The 25018-nt window shown below is 39.1% G+C and overlaps 2 protein-coding genes across 8 annotated transcripts; both read left to right on the top strand.

Moving 5' to 3' along the window:
* The first annotated feature begins 1970 nt into the window (after nt 1-1970).
* Nucleotides 1971-10747, top strand: LOC127439166 (guanylyl cyclase-activating protein 1-like). Its single transcript, XM_051695296.1, has 4 exons — nt 1971-2168; nt 7928-8077; nt 9810-9900; nt 9975-10747. Exons 1-4 carry the CDS (start codon nt 1971-1973, stop codon nt 10112-10114), a joined length of 579 nt encoding a protein of 192 aa, XP_051551256.1. The 3' UTR covers nt 10115-10747.
* Nucleotides 10748-12501: 1754 nt separating this feature from the next.
* Nucleotides 12502-24675, top strand: LOC127439137 (interferon regulatory factor 6-like). 7 transcript variants are annotated; one of them, XM_051695239.1, is made up of 9 exons: nt 12502-12717; nt 13160-13533; nt 13683-13866; nt 16476-16671; nt 16798-16881; nt 20401-20610; nt 20727-21119; nt 21385-21503; nt 23252-24675. In XM_051695239.1, exons 3-9 carry the CDS (start codon nt 13693-13695, stop codon nt 23462-23464), a joined length of 1389 nt encoding a protein of 462 aa, XP_051551199.1. In that variant the 5' UTR covers nt 12502-12717; nt 13160-13533; nt 13683-13692; the 3' UTR covers nt 23465-24675. The 7 variants fall into 7 exon arrangements, with proteins under 7 accessions (XP_051551199.1, XP_051551200.1, XP_051551198.1 ...); XM_051695240.1 differs by having other exon boundaries at nt 13157-13305; XM_051695238.1 differs by having other exon boundaries at nt 13157-13491.
* Nucleotides 24676-25018: the final 343 nt, after the last annotated feature.

The following is a 25018-nucleotide window of genomic DNA, read 5'->3' as shown; positions in this document are numbered from 1 at the left end:
ATGTTTCAGATTGCTTCTGTCAGTTTCAATGATGCAACACAGCCTCTACTCAGAGATGATGAAAACATCCAACATCATCACTGTCATCCAATAATACCACAGAGTGATCAGGGATATTAATATCCTTACATATTAAACAGACAGATAAGTTGTGTCAACTTAAGTAGGAAAGTTGTTTAAACAGATAAAGTTGACTTAAATCAATATAACTAAATGAGCTTAGTGTCTTCTTAAGTAAACTTGACTTTCTAAATTCCATCAGGTCAATATTGAAGTTCAGTTTGCACCAAACAGAAGTGCTAAAATACATATTTTTCAAAACAGCTCTCTGAATATTGAATAAGCTGCTATTTGATGGTTAATGACCAGATAATGGCCAACACGTGATCCTTCAATCATATCCATACTTCAGCTGGTTAAGGAGACACACATTACCCACAATTCACAGTGATGGTGACAGCCATCAAACACACTGAGTAAAAAGACGAGCTTTCAATTAATACATGACAAATAACTGAAAGTGACAACAAGCACAACAATGAACAAACACAATCTGTTTTAACTAATAACAGACTAATTATTGTATTGTTCTTGTACATATTGAATACATCATTCAAATAGTCACAGTGTAGGTTGGAAAAAGTATATGAACCCCTAGGCTAATAATTATAATTAGAGTCTGGAGTTGGCAAACCCGGCATCCAGTTAATGGAATGAGATTGGAGGTGTGAGTTAGAGCTACTTTGACTTATAAAAAGCACTCAAACATTTTGAGTTTGCTATTCTGCTGACGTGGACCATGACTCGCCAAAAAGAGATCTGAGAAGACCTAAGATCAAGAATGGTTGCTATGCATAAAGCTGGAAAGGGTTACAAAGTGATCTGGAAGAGTTTAGATATTCATCTGTCCACAGTTAGACAAACTGTCTATAAATGGAGATGATTTAGTACTATAGGTACTCTCACTAGAAGTGGCCGTCCAGCCAAGATGACTCAAAGGACACAGTGCAGAATGATCAATGAGGTCAAAAAGAGCCCTAAAGTGACAGCTAAAACATAATTTACTCATACCACAAGTCTTTGAGGCTTACTTTGCTTAACGGATGGCAGAAACAGCGCTAGTCAAAGCATTTGTCATGTTTTCTCAAGAATAATCTGGAGGCGGAGTTCAGACAATGCAGTCATAAAGACACAGAAAATGTGTGCAAGGATGATCAGTGGAAACAGGAAGCACCTGAGCTTTTATAGGCCCGATTTAAAACGCGCAATGTATTCACACTTTCCCTTTGAACATTTTATTTCGAAATTATGCATTTAATGTAATGAGCATTTTAACCATCTTCATGTTGGACAGAAAAAATTGACATGTTATTTGTCATCTAGAGTGCCATTTATTTAGTACTTTCTCCTAAAAAAGAGAGTTTTTAAATGCCCCCTCGGAGACCCTTCTAGAGGGCTCAGAAGCCCACCTGTGGGTACAAATTCTCCTGGGACACAGATGCAAAGAACGTGCTCTGTTGAAGTCTGTTCCCCCTATGTTTCCCCTTAAGTTAGTGTTCCCCGTAGCACCGTTACACATTAAACATAGGGGAACAGACTTCGACAGAACACCTGTCTACAGGACAGCAACCCCACCATGTGGAGGAACATCTGCGTCTTAAACCCACAATAAAGCTGCTTACGTTTGCTGCAAACCATCTTTCTGAGTCACTTGAGTGGGCTTGAGTGTTCATAGATTCATAGTTGATCGCAGGTCAGTGTGTCGAGCTCGCACGTGAGCAGGCGCAGGTAATTCGCGGTAATTCCCGGAGCGTGACGGTGATCCCGCGTGCGGGATTTGTCAGTGGGCTCGAACGGTGTTGCGTCTCGCACGTTCAGTTCATGTGTCAGTGTGTGTTTGTGTCGGGGCTGGTGAGCGGTGTCTTTCCCCACTCTCACACAGACTCGGTTCTCCGGTATACGGTGTGGTGATGGGGAACGCGTCCGGTATGACGCTGGAGGAGCTGAGCGCGTGCAAGTCGCATCAGTGGTACCGAAAGTTCATGACGGAGTGCCCGTCCGGTCTGCTCACCTTCTACGAGTTCAAGAAGTTTTTCGGTTTGAAGAATCTGTCCGACTCATCAAACGCGTACGTCGAGACCATGTTCTCCACATTCGACATGAACAACGTAAGACAAACACTTATTATTCTATTATTTACCCTATGTTATTAGCATAATTAACCCTATGTCACTGGTGTTACTTTAGTTTTTGGGAAAATAAAAACATTTTAGAAATGCACAGAAGGATTGTTATAATGCAAATAAATAAATAAGCTTTGAAAGAGATTTAGCTTTTACTTATTTAAATCAGGTCTGTGAAAAGTGTGATTGTGTGGCGTTTACTCAATTGCACCATCATATCTTTGCTACAAGAATAAAAATATTTGAAGGACAGTCATAAAAATAGAATGATACAATCCTTAATATCCTTACTCTTAAATGAAGTAACAGTTCATTAATTTAAAATCAGATATTTGTCAAATATAACACTGGCAACACCAGTCAAAAGATTGATATCCTCCAAAATTACTTACTGAGATTAGAAATAGAGTATTTCTTATCAAATTAAAGATTATCACTGACACTTTTTTAAACACTGGCTTTGAGCGTTGAAACCACTAACATCTAAAAAAAACAAAAAAACAAAAAAAAAAACTAAAGCTCTTATGCCATTGTTTGCTTCTAGTATGTTGCTGGACTAAGAGGGGGAAATTTACGACTGTCCTCTGCTATTAATAAAGAACAAAAAACATATCACTTTTCCATCTTATCCACCACATCTGTACAAGTGCCCCATGATGAACATCCAGAATCCCTGCTCAATCCGAACTGATCAATGATCAGTACCAGGGGCTCTGTAATTAAGCAAATAATCTGTTTGTCACTGTACCAATAACTTAAGCACCTCTATACCATGTTTGGCCAGATACAGTACCTGACTAAAAAAAAAACAATGACAAATGCAAGTAATAATCATGAAATGTGTGTTAATAAGTGCTATTTTATGCATAATAACTTCATGAACAGCTTTTATTAAAGCTTGATCACTCAAAGTTGTCAGTGGTGTTACTGGTTATCACTGAGGAGCTAGCAACAGTAAGACCAGCAACGGTAACACTAACGACAGTAGCACCAGCGACAGAAAGACCAGCGACGGTAGCACCAGCGACAGTAACACCAGGGACGGCAACACCAGCAACAGCAGCACCAGGGGCGGTAACACCAGCGACGGTAGCACCAACAATGGCAACACCAGTGACGGCAGCACCAGGGACGGTAGCATCAGCGACGGTAACACCAGTGACGGTAGCACCAGGGACGGTAGCAACAGCGACGGTAACATCAGCGACGGTAGCACCAGGGACGGTAACACCAGGTACGGTAACACCAGTGACGGTAACACCAGGGAACATGCTGGTGTTACCATTCTGGTGATACTGCTCCAATGACAGTAACACCAGGGATGGTAACACCAGTGATGGTAGCACCAGGGACGGTAGCACCAGGGACAGTAACACCAGTGACGGTAGCACCAGCGATGGCAACACCAGCGACGGAAGCACCATGGATGGTAGCACCAGTGACGGTTACACCAGCAACGGTAGCACCAGGGATGGTAACACCAGCAACGGTAGCACCAGCGATGGTAACACCAGGTACGGTAGCACCAGGTAAGGTAACACCAGCAACGGCAGCACCAGCGACGGCAACACCAGGGAACATGCTGGTGTTACCATTCTGGTGTTACTGCTCCAGCGACAGTAACACCAGGGACGGTAACATCAGCGACGGTAGCACCAGGGACAGTAGCACCAGGGAAGGTAACACCAGCGATGGTAACACCAGTGACGGTAGCACCAGGGACGGTAGCACCAGGGAAGGTAATACCAGCGACGGCAACACCAGCGACGGTAGCACCAGCGACGGTAACACCAGTGACGGTAACAGCAGTGACGGTAGCACCAGGGACGGTAGCACCAGGTACGGTAACACCAGGGACGGTAACACCAGGGACGGTAGCACCAGGGACGGTAGCACCAGCGACGGTAACACCAGCGACGGTAGCACCAGGGACGGTAGCACCAGTGACAGTAACACCAGTGATGGTAGCACCAGGGACAGTAACACCAGGTACAGTAACACCAGCGACAGTAACACCAGGGAACATGCTGGTGTTACCATTCTGGTGTTACTGCTCCAGCAACAGTAACACCAGGGGCGGTAACACCAGTGATGGTAACACCAGGGATGGTAATACCAGCGACAGTAGCACCAGCGACGGTAACACCAGGGACGGTAACACCAGCGACGGTAGCACCAGTGACAGTAACACCAGTGATGGTAGCACCAAGGACGGTAGCTCCAGCGATGGTAACACCAGTGACGGTAGCACCAGCGACGGTAACACCAGGGACGGTAACACCAGGGACGGTAACACCAGCGACGGTAGCACCAGTGACAGTAACACCAGTGACGGTAGCACCAGGGACGGTAACACCAGCAACGGTAGCACCAGTGACAGTAACACCAGTGACGGTAGCACCAGGGACGGTAGCACCAGTGACGGTAACACCAGCGACGGTAGCACCAGGGACAGTAGCACCAGGGACGGTAGCACCAGCGACAGTAACACCAGCGATGGTAGCACCAGGGACAGTAACACCAGGTACAGTAACACCAGCGATGGTAACACCAGGGAACATGCTGGTGTTACCATTCTGGTGTTACTGCTCCAGCAACAGTAACAACAGGGGCGGTAACACCAGGGACGATAACACCAGCGACGGTAGCACCAGTGACGATTTTATAAAAAGGCAGCTGCAGTACCTCAAACCACATGTTGCTATTCATGCTGTACTCTATAAATCATGTTATTTAATCCATTTCAATTAAGTGATGTTATCTAAAAGCCTCAAATGAAATTATGGAACAAGAATTTCTAAAAACTGAAAAGAGACAAGACTTATAATGGATGCAGGATGTAGTAAATGATGTCAAAATCTGGATATTTTTTTCCAAACAATGGTTTCCATTCATTCCAACAACTATTTCCATAATGTTATATATCATATTTATTTGGAATATTATTTATTAATGTCCTCCATTTAATAAATGGGATATTGAGGTATACATTACTACATTTAACTGGGAGAGAAATGTATTTTTAATCTCAAAATAGAGCCCTGAACCTCGATACGTGATCTTGGGGACAAGCACTTTTATGGAGTTTGATATAATTTATTAAAAACAAATATTGCCTAATTCATGGCTAAAATAAATGTAATTGTTCAAAGAACATCTTATATTATTTAAGTATAAGGAGACAGAAATATGGATGTTTTTGTAGAATGACCCTAATATGAATATTCATAAAATTATTATTATCATTGTCCTATATCACTATACATTAAAAACTATTTCAGTCTGTTTTTAAAATGCATTTCAATTCCATAATAAATTTGTATCAAATTGAATTGAGTCATCTTTAACAACATACACATATATATATTGTGTTATTAATTTAGTTTTGCTGAAGATTACACAATTCAATTTGATGTAACTTTGTTATTACATTTATATGCATACATTTTAAAAAATAGGCTAAAATACTCTTTTGAGTGTATGACATATTTCCATTAAATTGAATAATATTTAAATAATGTACATATTATGAATTCAGAATTGAATTTACTTTATTTATAATTTATTTATTAATTTAATAAAAAAAATAAAAAATAGTGAGTAGTATGAACTATAAGTAAAATTCATTTAAACAATACAGTTTGGTAAATTGCAAATCAACTACATTTCCTTTGGCATTAAAGTAATTTTTGGCCATTTTAAGCATATTTAAATCTAATTTAAAACAAAACGTTTAAATCTTACTTATATGTTTTTACAAAACTAATTTGAAGCATTTTAAGCAATATAAATTCAGTCAAGCATGTCCAAACATCTAAATAAGAATATATTGTATATTATTAGGTATAATTATAATTATTTAGTTCTCTTGCTTCTATGGGGTCATTGAGACTCCTATAGGATTCATCTAAAATTTTTAGTGTGTGATTACATTTAATTTTTGCTTATAATCAGCCCAGAAAAAATCTGTATGAGAGTGTGATTGATCAGTTTTCATTGTTCAATGTTTCAGTTTTTCTTCAATGTTGTTTAAGGTATTAAAAATCAGAAACAGAACATAAGGACCCCTGACTCATGGATGTGAAATCTAGTGACATGACGGTTAAATTAGTGTCAGTGATGAGACCACCGCCACCTCACGTCCCCTTTGAGTTCAGAGGGTTGAGTAATGAGATCTGTTTTAATACGGTAAACTCAGATAAACAGTAGCACTGCACAGGTCAGAGATCTGAACTAAGACCCATCAGCGCGCTTAATCTGGTTAACGGATGGGTTTATTGTCCTCAGCGTCTGCTGATTTATTTCTGAACTCCGCTTTCATTCATTTCATGACTCTTTTCCCTGTTCATAACCTCTCAAATGTGTGTATCAGGAATTAATATCTCTATTACAGATATGATTGGGGATTATATTGGGTTACAGTGTTTGAAAATGTATCCCAATCTTTCACTTAGCATAGTAGTACCATTTGACAGTAGCACCATGTACATACAATAGTACATGAATGTCACACCTCGTAGTTCAATAGTAGTACCATCTGATGCCACCAGTGTACCATTTTATCAGCACAGAATTACGTTTTTTAGGGTTACTCTGGGAAATTACCATGGTAACCATATTTATCACCACAATACCCTTTTAGTTCCACCATACACATGTAGATTCTGACCTTTTAAAACGGGTCAATTTAAAACATTTTTTGCATGGAGCCACATTGAGAGCCCCATATCTCTGGGGTTTAACTATATAGGGCCTTAAAAATGAAGATGCCAAAAGGGAAGTTTATTCTGAAGCAGAATCTAAAAGCATATAAACATATCTTTAATACTTGTGGAGTTATAGGCACTCCAACTTTGGAAAAACAACACAAAAAAGTGTTTCCCCCATTTTTGGACTCACACCGTTGGGATAAAATGCATCAAGAGATGCTGATGTCAGCTGATTTTAGTAATAGATCTACTGATCTCTGTGTAGGAATAAAATCATGATGCTGACTCCTTTCTAAGGTCCCTTTTGTGACCTGTAGTTTTGCTTTAAAATCTTAGGTGAAAATGGTCATTTTGACCCTCCTTCTACAAAATAATGGATCACTCAGTAAATATTGATCCACTTTGGCTTTCATCATGAATTATGTTCATACTTCTTTAGGAAAAGTATTAACAACAATCTAAGATTTCATCTGAGTAAGTTTGTAAAATGTGGTTGATCTGACATGGAATAACACGTATAGAATGAATGCAATAATGTACTACAAACAGTACTATGATTGCACATGGGTGTGGTAATTACCATTACTGGCGAATCAGAGTCATTGTGGCTGAAGGGGGTGGGACATTGTGAATGGAAGTGGGGTGTTGTGATAGAAGGGGCGGGGCACTGTCAGTGTGGGGGCGGGGCGTGGTTGGATTTCCCTCTGATGATGTTTAAACACACTAAACTATAATCTGTCTAATCTCACCTGCTCTATTTCTGTGGCCGTGAACTCAGTCTGTGTGAATCAGCGTTTACACTGTGTGTGTGTTTACCATAACACATGCTTATATTCAGTTTTATGAACACATAAACAAACACATTTATAAATAAACCCATAATATCATATGTGCAAGAACGATGCAGAGCACATGCAAGTAAAAATAAATGTGATTGAAGTAACATTGTAATATACTATAAATTCAACAATATCTATATTATATATATATATTAGTTTGTTGTTAAAGTTGTTGATTGTGTGTTTGTGTGGTCAGGACGGGTGTATTGATTTCATGGAGTATGTCGCTGCTCTCAGTCTGGTGTTGAAAGGGGGTGTTCAACAGAAACTGCGCTGGTACTTTAAACTGTACGATGTGGATGGCAGCGGATGTATCGACCGAGAAGAACTGCTGCTAATATTCAAGGTCAGGAACAACAAAAGCAGCCTTATTTAATTTGGTAACGCTTTACAGTAAGTTTTATATGTTAGCGTTAGTTAATGCATTAGGTGTCATGCATTATCAATGAACAATATATTTTACAGCTTTCATTAATCTTGGTTAATGTTCATTTATGAAAGAAATATTGTTAGTTCATAATGCATTAACACATGTTAACACACATATAACATTGTGGTTAAAATGTAACTATTATGTGTCGAAAATGACATGAGATTAATTCATAAAAGCTGTAAACGTTTTGTTCATTGATATTTCATGTTTACTAATAGTAGTTGACTGTGGTTTACCTTATTGTAAAGTGTTTCCACATTTTATATATTTCTATTATTCATTGTTAATGTCAGTTCATAATCTACAGTTAACGTATACTACTTTTGTATATGCAGAAATGAACATTAATGAAGATAAATAAAAATATAGCTGCAAGCAGCAATGTGGATTCCTCCTCAAAACTGCAAATTATGTAAAAATGTACATGGTAGAGACATGTACTTCACACATGTACACAACATTTAATTAATTTGTTATTAAACTTATTAAACGAGCCTTCATATGAACTGGTGATTGAATCAAAGTATCGGTTTTATGACTAGCGGATTTGTAAAGCATTATTTTAGCGTTAGCGATAAATAATAGTAAACTGTAATTCTGTCATCTTTTGACATATCAAGGTGAAATTTTGCACAGTACTTCAGAGTGATGTCATCTTGAAGCCTGTTAGGTTGGAAAAAAACATTAGTCAAAATGGCTTTAGATTTTTTGGACATATGGATATTGAAACAATGTGGACATTTACATAAATGCGCACCTTTCAGCCATTTTGTATTATATTCATTTTTGCTAAATATCAAATTGAAAGACATGAATCCTACACATACATACCAAGTTTCAAGTCAGTTGGAGCTATGGTTCAGGAGGAGTAGATTATTGTAGTTTTGGACAAATTTGTATGGTACTGGAAAATCCATCATGGCGGACTTTATGGGTTCTAGAGGCTTTTTTGTTCCTCATGAGAAATGAGGCATATATACCAGGTTTCAGAAATTTTGGACTTATGGGGTGGAAATGGCATCACTTTGAAAATGGACAAATTGTGGCGTGGCCTGTAGCGCCACCTATTGGCTCACGTGGGCTATTTTTGGTGTGTTGGTTACTCGTGGCCTGTAGTATCAATGTGCCAAATTTCAAAACTTTTTACCAAGGAGATCTTGAGTTATTGGGCAATTTAGAGCTACAGGAATAAGAATAATAAGAATACTAACAAAAACAATTGGTTTCCTCCTACCGGAGGAATCCTAATAAAATACTTCGTTAACAATTGTGATATCTTATGTTAAGAAAGACAACCTTATTATAAAGTGTTACTGTTAATTGCTCTTTTTTGTTTGTAATATCTGATAGATTTTGTTATCATTTATCATATTAGTATCTTGTTATGTGAGTATTAGTTGGTGTTGATTTGACTTTATACAGCAGGCAATGAAAGTAATTCGATATTCTCTGCCGCTTTCTTCATCATGCACAGATTATACCACTAACACTCTCCATCTGTTGAGTGTGTGTTGAGCATATTACTGAAAATAATCTTATTCTCTGAGTCTTTGTAAGAGGATTGTGTGCAGTTGACGTCAGATATAACGCTCGTGCACAGAAAACATAAATTATGCTGCAATCTGCGATTGTTTTCCCCTTTCAGGCGATTCGTGCCATTAATGGAATTGAGCAGGAGATGTCCGCGGAAGATTTTACCAATATGGTGTTTGACAGGATCGATCTGAATGGAGACGGTAAGGTTATATTTAAATAAATGTTATAAAGTGATGTTGTTAATCGAATGATATTAGTAAATGTGTGTGTTTAGGTGAGCTGTCTCTGGAGGAGTTTATGGGAGGTATTCAGGGAGATGACATGCTGTTGCAGATGTTGACTCAGAGTTTGGATCTGTCTCATGTCGTCAATAAAATCTACAGTGAGATCAACTCTGAACAACAGATCGACTGAACCCAGGGTGCCAAACACTGTGATGATCAGGACGACTAAACTAAGACAAAGCTTGTGTTTTTAACCCTCAACACATCAGATATTCTCATCTTTTACTGTGTTCATCTCAGCTGGACTGAATTTCACAACCCAAAAGCCTGATTATTCTCATACAGTTAGTATTAATACAGTAACGGACTAGAGCAAACATGGTATTTAAGTGCACTTAAACGTTATCACTGTGGAAATCTATTCATGACATTAAAATATTTTTGAACAATGTTTTCAACAGCACCTGTAAAACAATAACAGCTCTTCAGTTCTGTGATGTATATCTGTGGAATGACCTGTTATTTATATAAAAAATTATATATTCCTCGTGATATTAAATGATATTATGTTCAGCATGGTAGTTTTGTAATGTTACTGTAATTTGAGTTGAAGAGTTGAACCCTTGTGCGTCAATTTAAAAAATTACTGCAGATGTCCATGTCACAAAACTGCCATAATAATATTATATATTAATAATATTTTCCACTTTAAATTCGTTTTTTTTTAACCAACATCAGTCCTGATCATAACTATCAAATATTCATTCATAGTCAGGATTTTAACCCTTGAAATGCCAGTTTGTTTACATAATGCCACTGTTGTTTTTTTACACACACACACACACACACACACTTCTCAATACACACATACAAAACACACTCTGACATCCATACCAACACACACACACAATTTTATCTGCATCATTTATTCAGTTGTCCTGCAGTGCTCTATAATACAGCAAACAGAGAATAGGGGAAAAGCTTGTTTTTGCTCCATAGGCTAAACATGAGAAAAATGGCGCCATCTGGTGGAAAATATTAAAAATGTAAATATTGAAGCCAGGGCTCCAGAATGAAAGCATAATATCATATAATTCATGATTTTATGCTTTAATGGCACTGGGATCAAATATTGCAGTTTTAATGGGTTTCAATGGGGACATTTTTGTCCTGAACGTCCTGAGTGTAACTATTTTGTGTACACAGTGTATTATAGATGTATTATAGGAACTGAGGTTAAAATATCAACATTCCCCCCAAAATACACACCTTTGGCTAAATGTATGCAGCTGGCATTAACACAAATGTCCCGAAGGTCGCACAAGGGTTAAACAGCTTCTATATGCCCCAAAATGTTAGTATAATATTATAATGATTTATAAGTTTTGTGGTGACATATTTCCTAATACATTTAGTTTAAACTACATCACAGTTGTCAACGACCATTTGCTATTGCATGCAATATTTACTATGAGGGGGAGGGACATTCTCAATCCAGAGAGCATTTTGATTGGACAAAAACATGGACAGACGCCCCTGCAGACTAGATGAGTCATCAATATTTTTGGTCTGTTTTTTCCAGAAGAGAATGCACATTTTAAAACGTATTTATGTGAACTAAAAGACACAAAACTCACATTTTTACTTAAAAATGCTTCATATATGAGCCAAAAAACATCTTTTACTAAATAGGAATACCATGTTTTTGTTTGTGTGTTTGGACATGATATCATGGTAATGCCATGTTTTTACTGTTATTTCTTGAAATTGCAATGTTCTCAATGTGTGTGTACAATGCCTGTAAGTTCAACTTGATGAAACAACATTTTGTTCCATTGTACACCTTTATACCCTGATAGCACACGTACATCTCCCAGACGTCTGTTAGATGTGTGTTTAGATCTGGAAGACGTCTATTTTATGTTGTTTGCTCATCTGCAATACGTCTATTAGACATTCAACAGATGTCTTTGAGACGTTTATGATTGGGAATGTTTATAAATCTGATCTTTTTAAGATGTTTAGCAGATGTTTATTAGATTGTGATGCTTTCCAGATCAAAAGATCTAAAACAGACATCTCGGAGACATATGTGGGCTATCTGAATGTGGCTGGAATGACAATAAACTTGACTTTTGTAAAACATGGGACCGCGACAATGCCATGATGTTCCATGAAGCATCTTGGAGTACCATGTGGTAAATGAGGATGGCATGTCTTACATAGAGCACCGGTGGTACCATGGTACTTTGATATGTACATAGTACTGAAATTCAGTGGTATTTGCATATTACTTTAAGTTACTTTCAAGAGTACCATGGTTGTGCAATGGTACATTATAGGATTATTTTTGTTTTGCAGGTGGTATATTATAATGCTATACTATTACCAGTCACGGTACAGTTTTGTAAGAGTATTTATAACAAATAAAAACAGGCAAAACATTTTTAAGATGAGTACAGTAATTTTAATTAGCTTTATGTATTAAGAACAATGACTTTATATGGGGATTCCCGGGCGTATGTACACAGGTGTGACTCACTGAGGCTCGTGACGTCACGCTTTACCTGAGTTTCGACAGAGTGTGAGACTCGTGTAGTGATTCAAACAAACACGAAACACACTTTACAGAGATACATTGCTGGTGCATTTGCTGAACATACGATGGAGCCTTAATTTAAACACATATTTCTGACATCTAAACATATTTGTTGATAATTCAGCTGCTGAAGGCCTCAGGATTCGTGTTTGTTTTTCCAGGTGAGAAGCGCGAGCGCTTCCTGAAATCTGCAGGTGAGACTCATTAATATTCAGTCATATATAACTTTATAAATAATATTTATGTTGTATTCCAAAGCGCTCAAATCAACTTATTTGCTGACTTTTGAGGTTTTCGTGCTTCAGTTCTTATTCTTATTATCATTTATTCATTTATATGTTTGTTTACTCGCATGTTCAACCCAAATGTCGCTTAGTTTTCATTAAATAATGCCACTTAAAGTCTCTGTGTTAGATTTATTCGGCACTTGTTATGTTTGTTTTTGTGTTTTTAATCAGATTGTTGAAATGAATCTGTTCAGATCTGACGAATTGAACAGCAGTTTAATAATAACAATAAACATTTTTATGGGACTTTTTAATCAGTGTTTACAGTGGAGTCACTTTTTTATTAATTTATTTATTTATTATCCCCTTTTCTCCCAATTTGGAATGCCCAATTCCCACTACTTAGCAGGTCCTGGTGGTGGCGCGGTGACTCACGTCAATCCGCGCATCTTATCACGTGACTCGTTGTGCATGACACAGCAGAGACTCACAGCATGTGGAGACTCATGTTACTCTCCACGATCCACGCACAACTTACCACACGCCCCATTGAGAGTGAGAACCACTAATCACGACCACGAGGAGGTTACCCCATGTGACTCTACCCTCCCTAGCAACCGGGCCAATTTGGTTGCTTAGGAGACCACTCAGCACACCCTGGATTCAAACTCACGACTCCAGGGTTGATAGTCAGCGGCAATACTCGCTGAGATACCCAGACCCCTACAGTGGAGTCCACTTGTGAAAAAGCTTCTATTTTGTGCTTTTGTAATTTCAAATAATGTATTGATTACAGTTAACATTATTATAATTTAATTCAATGACTATACATACCCCTACCTTGCACATATAAAGAAAAATACCCCCCCCAGCCTCTGTGAGCCATTTTGATGAAGTTTGATGAAGTCATGTGTGTTTTTACCCCTCTACAGAAGTGGCATCATGTCTTCTCACCCGCGTCGTGTCCGCCTGAAACCATGGCTCATCGCACAGGTGGATAACGGGACGTTTCCAGGTCTCGTGTGGCTAGACCGTGACGCCAAACGCTTCCAGATTCCATGGAAACACGCGACGCGTCACACTCCACAGCAGGAGGAGGAGAACACCATCTTTAAAGTGAGTGATGAGTGCAGACCTAAAATACTGCAGGATTCAAACTAAAGCTGGGCGAGAAAATGATTTTTATGACAGTGTTCGATATCGATCTCAATATGTCTGTATTTGACCTAAATTGACTAAAATTGTTTTATTTTTTCAACCAATAAGCCATTGTAGCCAATTAGATTCAAAATGTTTAATGTAAGAAATATTTTGAAATATCTCAGCGAGTATTGATGCTGACTACCACCCCTGGAGTCACGAGTTCAAGTCCAGGGCATGCTGAGTGACTCCAGCCAGGTCTCCTAGGCAACCAAATTGGCCCGGTTGCTAGGGAGGGTAGAGTCACATGGGGTAACCTTCTCGTGGTCATGATTAAGTGGTTCTCGCTCTCAATGGGGCGTGTGGTAAGTTGTGCGTGGATCGTGGAGAGTAGCATGAGCCTCCACATGCTGTGAGTCTCCGTGGTGTCATGCACAATGAGTCATGTGATAAGATGCGCGGATTGACGGTCTCAGAAGCAGAGGCAACTGAGACTTGTCCTCCGCCACCCAGATTGAAGTAACCGCGCCACCACGAGGACCTATTAAGTAGTGGGAATTGGGCATTCCAAATTGGGGAGAAAAAGAGGATAAATAAATGTTTTCAAGTCCGGGTCTGAGGTGGGGCTAGAGGGGGCATTGCCCCCATGAATGTTTTATTACATTCAAATAGTAATAAACAGCCATATTTACCTACATATATTGTACTAAAACATTGTATTGCATGAAAAACTCCACAGAGACTTCGTGAGTATTTTTGAGCGATGACACCAATGAAACATTGAATGAATGAATCAATGGAAATGAATCAAACTGAACTCAAGTGCTGTTTTTGCTACTGAAGTTTAAAACTGAGATGCTATTAACACATCTGTCATAATGCTCTCATGCTCACGAGTTGCGAGACAAAAAAGCGCTGTGAAACTAGTGTAATGATAAGAACATGATGGTGCCACGAATGGCCGCCTCAGTGTGGAGCTTGGTGAGAGACTGGTGTTGGCCCACCTGAAGAACATCACTGGACCCTTTCTGGACCCCCTTCAATTTGCTTATCGAGCAAACAGGTCTGTGGATTATGCAGTCAACATGGGATTGCATCATATCCTGCAACAACTGGACAGAACAGGGACATATGCAAGAATCCTTTTTGTGGACTTCAGTTTGGCTTTCAACACCATCATCCCAGCTATACTCCAGACTAAATTACACCAACTCTCTGTTCCCTTGTCTAACTGTCAATGGATTACCAGCTTTCTGACAGACAGGTAGCAGCTTGTGAGACAGGGGAAACTCACTTCCAGCACCTGTACAGTCAGCACTGGTGCCCCCCAGGAATGTGTGCTCTCCCCACTACTCTTCTTCCTCTACACCAATGACTGCATCGCCAAGGACCCCTCTGTCAAGCTCCTGAAGTTTGCTGACGACACCACTGCCATCGGCCTCATCCGTGATGACATTGAGTCTGCATACAGAAAGGAGGTTGAACGGCTGGTTCACTGGTGCAGTCAAAACAACCTTGAGCTGAACACGCTCAGAACGGTGGAGATGATAGTAGACTTTAGGAGGAACACCCCAACACTGACCCCTCTCACCATTCTAAAAAGCACTGTGTCAGCAGTGGAGTCACTCAGGTTCCTGGGCACTACCATCTCACAGGACCTGAAGTGGGAGACCCACATTGACTCCATTGTGAAAAAGGCCCAGCAGAGGTTGTACTTCCTTCACCAGTTGAAGAAGTTCAACCTGCCACAGACGCTGCTGATACAGTTCTACTCCGCAGTCACTGAGTCTGTCCTCTGCACTTCAATATCTGTCTGGTTTGGTTCAGCTCTGAAATCAGACATCAGAAGACTACAAAGGGTAGTTCGGACTGCTGAGAGGATTACTGGTTGCCCCCTGCCCCCACACCCCCCCCCCCTTCAAGAACTGTACACTTCCAGAATGAGGAAAAAGGCTGGTAAAATCACTCTGGACCCCACTCACCCTGCCCACTACCTTTTTGAACTGTTGCCTTCTGGCCGACGCTTCAGAGCTCTGAGCACCAGAACCGTCAGGCACAGGAACAGTTTTTTCCCTCAGTCTATCCATCTCATGAACAGTTAAAACTGCCCCATTGAGCAATAACTATGTACAATACACAGTTTAGTCTTTCTTATATTTATCCAACACATCCAACCTCTTCTGCCATTACATTCCCTTGCACTGTATATAACAGATTTGTATTTGTATATACGTATATTTTTGTGTCTTATTGTGTATTTCTACATAAAAATAAATATTCTATTCACTTATTTTTATTCTTTATTCTATTTTTTATTATCTCTGTCTTGTTGTTGTATTGTTTGTACACTGGAAGCTCCTGTCACCAAGTCAAATTCCTTGTATGTGTAAGCATACTTGGCAATAAAGCTGATTCTGATTATGGTGCACTCTTTAGGAAATTTAATGGCCAATTTAAAAAAAACAAACATATTGAATCATTGTGATATTCATTGGATTGCTTCATTTAAATTGATTACAAACATATAATGAAAATTAAATATTTTGCCCAGCCCTAGTTCAGACAGATGTGTGTGTGTTTGTCAGGCATGGGCTGTGGAAACCGGTAAATATCAGGAAGGTGTCGACGAACCAGATCCAGCTAAATGGAAAGCTCAACTGCGCTGCGCGCTCAACAAGAGTCGAGAGTTTAACCTCATTTACGATGGAACTAAAGAAGTGCCCATGAATCCACTGAAGATCTACAATGTGTGTGATATTCCTCAAACACACAGTAACCCAGGTAACACACGCACTAACTTATCCAAAACCATGATGAACACACTCCTGATTTCTTGTCAAGCACATGATTTCATCTGAACTTTTTATTATAATTTATGCAGTATATATACTGTGCTCTTTCTCTCAGGTTCAGTCCCGACATATGAGACTGACGGTGATGAAGATGACGTTCCCGACACCCCAGAGCCCCCTCCTCCATACCCATCCCATGGTAATGTATCAAAATGAGAAATTCTAAAATTAGAAATAATTTTTTTCTGCAAAGGTACACACACCGGTGCTACGACTCCAGAAGCTGCTCAAAACTCTGCAGCGTCACAGAGCTCTACTCACATAGTTTTCCATTAAATTCGACCCAAATCATTATCAAAGGACAGAAATTATTTACTCTAGCCATCACTGGATGATATATTGTGTATATATATCTTTCATATAGCCCACACAATGTATTTTGAGTTACAAGTATGTCTTTTTGTGGTTGGACAGCTTCAAAGCTACATATAGAGAAATTTAAAAAACATTTCTAATAGCCAGGCTTCCTAAGCAACCAAATTGGCCCGGTTGCTAGGGAGGGTAGAGTCACATGGGGTAACCTCCTCGTGGTCACTATAATGTGGTTCTCGCTCTCGGTGGGGCGCGTGGCGAGTTGTGCATGGATGCCGCGGAGAATAGCGTGAAGCCTCCACACGCGCTATGTCTCCACGGTATCGCGCTCAACAAGCCACGTGATAAGATGTACGGCTTGACGGTCTCAGACGCGGAGGCAACTGAGATTCGTTCTCCGCCACCACGAGGATTTAGAGCACACTGGGAATTGGGCATGACAAATTGGGGAGAAAAAACCCCCCAAACATTTCTAATAGTTCAGTTTGCGCACCAATTTCATACACTAACCTGCAAACTCATCAATGTCACTTTGTTCATTCTTGAAGTGCAAAAAACCTTCGTAACGTTTGTATGTATGGTGATGAGTAGATCCACAACTTAGTTTGGACTGCTTCCTGTGTGCAACCAGCTTCAGTAAATGTTATATCACCCCCTTGTGGTCTCCCAACACTATTACGCCAGATAGAATTAAACAGAAGCCTGAGTGATATGGAAAGCACACAAATTTAACAATCGGCTAATGTTAATATAGTTTATCGATGCTTCAAAAAATATCGATAAAATAACATGCCGATCAATAATTTATATTTCAATATTTTATGATATGCCTATTTACCACTGATAACTACATCAGCTCATCCCTCAGAAAAAACTTTGCATTGACCATATAGATTTGTCGTGAACCCCCCCCCCAGAAACTTCTGATGCCCACGCCTGGACTGACCCCCCAAAACATACACGTTTCCCACCAAAGATTGCATCCTAGTACCGGCCCTGTCATAGGATTCTCTAGTAAAAATTGGAATTCTTAATATTAAAAAATAACGTAATTACTCATGGAAATAACCATTCTTGATATTAAAAATGGAATTTCAATGAGTAAAAAAGCCTTATTACTTGATATCTGTAATTGCATTTTTAAAAAATTGCAATACAGTAATACATTTATAATGGCAGTCAATGGGGCAAGTGTACTGGAGGAATAAAAAGAAGAAATGTAAAGCTTTTATTTTTGTTAAAGCTCTTATACATTTGTTATATATAATCATTGTTGACTGCATTTGTGGTATAATGTTGATTAACACAGATGACTATTTTTACTAATAAACTTTAAGCAATAATTGTACCGTAATACTCCTATGTAAGTCTATGGGGCAAGTGTTCCAGAGGGTTTTAAAAAGCAGAAATATGAAGCTTGTATTTTTATGAACTCTTATAAATTATTATACCCTGATCAGCTACAACATTAAAACCACCTGCCTAATATCATGTAGGTCCCCCTCGTGCCACCAAAACAGCTCTGACCCATCTAGGCATGGACCCCACAAGACCTCTGAAGGTGTCCTGTTGTATCTGGCACCAATACTTTAGCAGCAGATCCTTTAAGTCCTGTAAGTTGTGAGGTGGGGCCTCCATGGATTGGACCTGTTGATCCAGCACATCCCATAGATGCTCAGTCTGGGGAATTTGGCGGCCAGGTCAACACCTTGAACTCTTTGTCATGTTCCTCAGACCAGTTTTTGCAGTGTGGAAGGATGCATAATCCTACCATCAGGGAATACCATTGCCATGAAGGGGTGTATGTGGTCTGCAACAATCGTTTAGGTAGGTGGCATGTGTCAAAGTAACATCCACATGAATGCCAGGACCCAAGGTTTCCCAGCAGAACATTGCCCAGAGCATCACACTTCCTCCACCGGCCTGCCTTCTTCACATAGGGCATCCTGCTGCCATCTCTTCCCCAGGTAAACGACGCACACGCATCCGGCCGTCCACATGATCTAAAAGAAAACGTTGTTCCATGACCAGTTCTGATGCTCGCATGCCCATTGTAGGTGCTTTCGGTGGTGGACAGGGGTCAGCATGGGCACTCTGACCGGTCTGCAGCTACGCCGCCCCATACGTAGCAAGCTGTGATGCAGTGTGTGTTCTGACACCTTTCTATCATGGCCAGCGTTAAGTTTTTCAGCAGTTTGTGCTACAGTAGCTTTTCTATGGGATCGGACCAGACGGGCTAGCCTTCACTCCCCACGTGCATCAATGAGCCTTGGGCGCCCATAACCGGTTGTCTTTCCTTGGATCACTTTTGGTAGGTACTTACCACTGCATACTTGGAACACCCCACAAGACCTGCCGATTTGGAGATGCTCTGATCCAGTCGTCTAGCCATCACAATTTGGCCCTTGTCAAAGTCGCTCAGATCCAGACGCTTGCCCATTTTTCCTGCTTCCAACACATGAAATTCAAGAACTGACTGTTCACTTGCTGCCTAATATATCCCACCCCTCGACAGGTGCCATTGTAACGAGATAATAAATGTTATTCACTTCACCTGTCAGTGGTTTTAATGTTGTGGCTGATCAGTGTATATATTCCCTAACGACAGCATTTGTGGTAATGTCGATTAGCACAGCAGATAATTTTTATCTTTAAAATTTAAGCAATAAACGTACAGGAAATGCACTTATAATGGAAGTCTATGGGGCAAGTGTACTGGAGGGTTTAAAAGAAAAATTGTGACGCTTGTACTTATATTAAAGTACATATACATTTTTCTGTAATAAAAAAAAAGAGCTGTGAAGTGTCTAAATTGTCATTTTGAGGTGGAACTACTTTTCTTGGTGGATGAACATCTGATTGTTAGCTGATGTAATTCCTGTGGGTGGAATTCACATTAAACTGAGTTTTACTGATAGTTACATCACATAAATTTCTGGTGTCCCAGCATGGATATCAGGTGAAAGTTACCAGGTTCACTTTTTGACGTAGTCATGACATGAGGTGAAAGATTCAATAAAACTTTGCACAGACAAGTTTCATGCTAACACATGAGTGTTTATACTGTCAAAACAGTGTAAAAGTTGCATATTTTAGATGCATTTTAAGCATTTTTTTAGTCCTTGCCTGCTGATAGTATTCAATGTTTAAGGGGTAAGTGGAAATTAGTCTTCTATCGATAAAGCTTTAAGACCCCATGAAATGGTTTGACGAATACAACTGTCCGGTTTTTAAGTATTTCCTATTTAAACAGGAAGTTGGGGATGATCGCAATGCTAACAGGCATGAACTAAAAAATGCAAAATTCCAATTAATTCAATCTGGAATCGTTCTTTAATATCTGTAGGTATGAGTTCTCCACTGGCTCCGGTTTGGACTCCTCCTGGTTCCGTCTCGCCGATGCAGCCACCCAGTTGCCCGCCTCCCGTGGAGATGTGGCTTAAGAAAGAGCCGCTGGATGTAGAGATGCAGGCTCCGCCCATGGAGCTGCAGACGGCCATTACGCCGATGAACACCTTCTTCGAAACGCCAGAGACGTGGATCAGCTCTCTGCCCAGTATGACATCATACACACACTGATGACACAAGTGATTCAAATACACACAATTCAGTGTTTTTGTGGTTAACATAATGAAAGTCGAAATATCCATTAAATCCTGTTTCTTTCAACAGTGACGGATCTAGAGGTGCAGTTTTATTACCGCGGTAAAGAGGTGTGTCCTCCGGCCATCGTGAGTAACCCGCAGGGCTGTCGGCTGTTTTACGGTGATCTGGGTCCGATGGTCAATCAGGAGGAGTTGTTTGGTCCCATCAGTCTGGAGCAGGTGCGATTCCCCTCCACCGAACACATCAACAACGAAAAACAACGTCTGTTCACGGGCCGTTTGCTGGACGTGATGGACCGCGGTCTGATTCTAGAGGTTAACGGGCACGATATCTACGCCATACGACTGTGCCAGTGTAAAGTGTACTGGTCCGGTCCCTGCGCCCCCAATCCAAACATGCCAAACCTCATCGAACGCCAACGCAAGGTCAAACTCTTCTGTCTGGAGTCGTTCCTGAGCGGTGGGTGTCAAACTATGATGGAACGAAAATATTTTGGGTTATTTTAAAATCACAGAAATATGAAAGTTCTGTAATTATTTACTCAGCCTCGTGTGGTTCCAAACCTGTATATTGTTTGGGGGGGTTCATTGGGTAAAAATTAATGAAAACTAAAGTAAATTGGAAAAATTGAATATAAAAACTAAAATTCTTAACTAACTCTTATTTAAATATAAAATAACTCTAAATATTCACTCTACTAATGTGTGTGTGTATGTGTGTGAAGGAGTGATCGCTCATCAGCGCGGTCAGTCATCTGAACTGCCTCAATTTGACATTCATCTGTGTTTTGGGGAGGAGTGGCCCGACGGGAGACCCAGAGACAGAAAACTCATCATGGTACAGGTGAGATTTACACGCATGACACCTGTCGTAAGCACTTTTGACATCACGGGTAGGAAATTAATTTTAGATGTGTACTAGTGAAAATGCAAAATCTTGATAACGGTAATCATGGCTGGGTCTAAGGGGGGGGGGGGGTGCATTGACCATGTAGATTTGTCTTGAACCCCCCCCATGCCCATGCCTGGACTGACCCCCCAAAACAAACAAGTTTCCCACCAAAGATTGCATCCTAGTACCGGCCCTGTCGGCTAAGAATTAGGATTCTCTAGTAAAAATTTGAATTCTTAATATGAAAAAATAACGTAATTACTCATGGAAATAACCATTCTTGATATTAAAAATGGAATTTCAATGAGTAAAAAAGCCTTATTACTTGATATCTGTAATTGCATTTTTACTAGTTGAATTTCACAATGATCTGTCAATCATTCCTGTTCAAAATGCAATTACAAATATCTATAATTCATTTTTACTAGTATAACTAGCAATGTACTTCTAACTAGTAAAATTGATCATTTTGTTATATATCAATAATTTCATTGTTACTAGTTAGTAGTCCATATATCATCAACTAGTAAAATTGCACATTTATGATATCTGAAATTTGGTTTTCTCTAGTGGCAATGCTAATTTATATGATTTATTGAAATTAATAAGAAAGCCTTTTAATATATCTTTAATTAATCTTTAATTTATTCATATCTGAAATCCATGTCCAGATATCTGAAATGCAAACTCTAAAATGTTGAAATGCATTTACAGATATCGTAAATTTCCATTTTTGCTAATGGAAATTTGTATTAGTAACAATGCAATTTTTAATATAAAGTTCTGTTTTACTCGTAAAAATAAAGTACATGGCTGATATGTGAAATAGGAATTTCAACCAATTGCGTTTTGAACCGAAATGCATGACAGGTAGTTGTGAAATTTTACTATTGACAATCCAGTTACAGATATCAGTTATTGTTTTTTACTCTTTGAAGTTCCGTTTTTGGTAAGAATTAACGTTTTTACTAGTGCAAACCTAATTACTAATATCAAACTATAATTTTCACTAGTACTAATTTCATTGCCAATATCAAGAATTGGCTAGTAAAAATGTAATCGTAGATATCTGTAATTCATACCCTGGGCTTGTGATATGACACTGGTATTTGTGCATCAAGTATGACGCATGTTGTGACAGTTGGTGTAAATGGATGTCTTTGGCAATTGCATTGCATCTTGTTTTTTTTTTACGGCAAGTTAAAAATAGTTCATCTTTGGTTGGGCATTGCACCAGTGTCGGTTTTAAAAAAACAGTGGGCCAATCAGAAGTGCACATTTAATGTTCAGAGTACACTAATGCTGAGTCATACCATGTTTAGGGGCTCCATTAATTGTTAAAAGTAGACTTTTAGCCTAGCGCCATCTAAGCTAGCCTTAAACTATGCACTTGATATTTGTTGTTTTGATGTTTACATCAGGAAACAGATATGTTTACAAACAGATATATTGTCTTTGCAGCAGCAGAATAATTTTTGCCAGAGCTATATTTGTTATTTTTCCGTTTTGAAAGCAATAGCTAACAATATTTAGCTAGCCTACTATCGGATAATTTGCAAAAAACCTGGGTGTTTCAAAATGTGTCTAAAGCCACACGTAGTCTATTCAATTCTGTTGCATTAAATGTTTCAATATGTTTTTTAATCCTGTGTGTTTCCGCCCCCTAGTGTTGATGAAGTTCATGTGCGCATGTTTTGCAGGTCATTCCAGTGGTCGCGCGTATGATCAGCGAGATGTTTTCAGGCGACTGCACGCGTTCGTTTGACAGTGGAAGTGTCCGTCTGCAGATCTCGATTCCAGACATCAAAGACAACATCGTAACGCACCTCAAACAACTTTATCGACTCCTACAGACGCATCAGGGGCAGGAGAACTGGCCCCTCCCACCTGGAACTGGGACTAACCCGCCATAGTTAAATGTTAGCTGATGCTGAATAGAATATAATCTGTGGTCACTTTCCAGCAACTGTTGTAGTGAGTTTAGTGTGTAAATACCGCCGGGTCAAAGTTTCGTGTGTGTAAACGACTGTTAATCATCAGCCAAAGCGAGACTCCACGCTTTAAACCTCTCTAAACGAATATTTAGCATCTTCCTAAATACAGATGTGCTTTTTATCATTGGTTTAGTTTTCTCACGAGCTTTTAATGAAGTTTCTGATTATTAATGTATTTTTTACTGCAGAGTTAATGTATCGAATATTACACATTTAATCGTGCTTAATGTGGTTTTCTGCACTTTGGGGTAAATATCAGCTAGTTTTTAACTGTACTATATATCTGACATTTCATAAGGACATTCATGTAGATTTGTGCAATAGCGTTTTTTTTAAATAATTTTTTTATCAAATAAAATGAAAGATGTGCACATATATAATCTTTTTAAGTAGTTTGTTTTTTTTTGTGAAAAAAAGTTTAATCAATAAAAAAGTTTTCTAACATGTTTCAAGGTAATAAAATTATTTTTTTTTTAATAAATATCATGAATTCGAGTCAAAAATATCAGGAAGTTTTCTCATGATTACACATGACTTTAAAGTGTTTTGAAATATTAATCTTATTATAAACGCAGTTGTTTCGCTGCTTAATTTTTTTTTAAAGAATTTAATTTTAAAATGAATTAAATATTATTCTGCACTTCTCATGCCAACATTTTTTTTTTTTTTTTAGAATTTCAGCTTTTAATGAGATTTTTTTTTATTTATTTTTTTATTATTTTTTTTTACATTGTCTTTTTACTGTCTTCTGAAGGTTACACCACATGACATTTTTTACTTTAAGCCCCAAAACAGTATTTGCCCCCTTCCTTATATTTTTGTGTGTTTTTCATGCTAAATTGTTTTAGATCTTCAAATCAGAATGAGCTTTATTGCCAAGTATGCTTACACATACAAGGAATTTGTCTTGGTGACAGGAGCTTCCAGTGCACAACAATACAACAACGGCAACAAGACATAGATAATAATAAAAAATATACACATATGAACATACACACATACACATACGTAGTGCAATCCAATACAAATCTGTTATGTACAGTGCAAATGTTTTTTTTTTTTTGTGTGTGGTTTTTTTTCCCAGAGGAATGTAATGACAGAAGAGGTTGGATGTGTTGAATAAATATAAGAAAGACTAAACTATGTATTGCACATAATTATTGCTCAATGGGGCAGTTTTAACTGTTGATGAGATGGATAGACTGAGGGAAAAAAACTGTTCCTGTGCCTGACAGTTCTGGTGCTCAGAGCTCTGAAGCGTTGGCCAGAAGGCAACAGTTCAAAGAGGTAGTGGGCAGGGTGAGTGGAGTCCAGAGTGATTTTTCCAGCCTTTTTCCTCACTCTGGAAGTGTATAGTTCTTGAAGGGAGGGCAAGGGGCAACCAGTAATCCTCTCAGAAGTCCGAACTGTCCTTTGTAGTCTTCTGATGTCTGATTTCATAGCAGAACTAAACCAGACAGTTATTGAAGTGCA

This window comes from Myxocyprinus asiaticus, chromosome 50 (assembly GCF_019703515.2).
Source record: "Myxocyprinus asiaticus isolate MX2 ecotype Aquarium Trade chromosome 50, UBuf_Myxa_2, whole genome shotgun sequence".
NCBI lineage: Eukaryota > Metazoa > Chordata > Actinopteri > Cypriniformes > Catostomidae > Myxocyprinus > Myxocyprinus asiaticus.
This window is presented reverse-complemented; position numbering and strand designations above follow the sequence as displayed.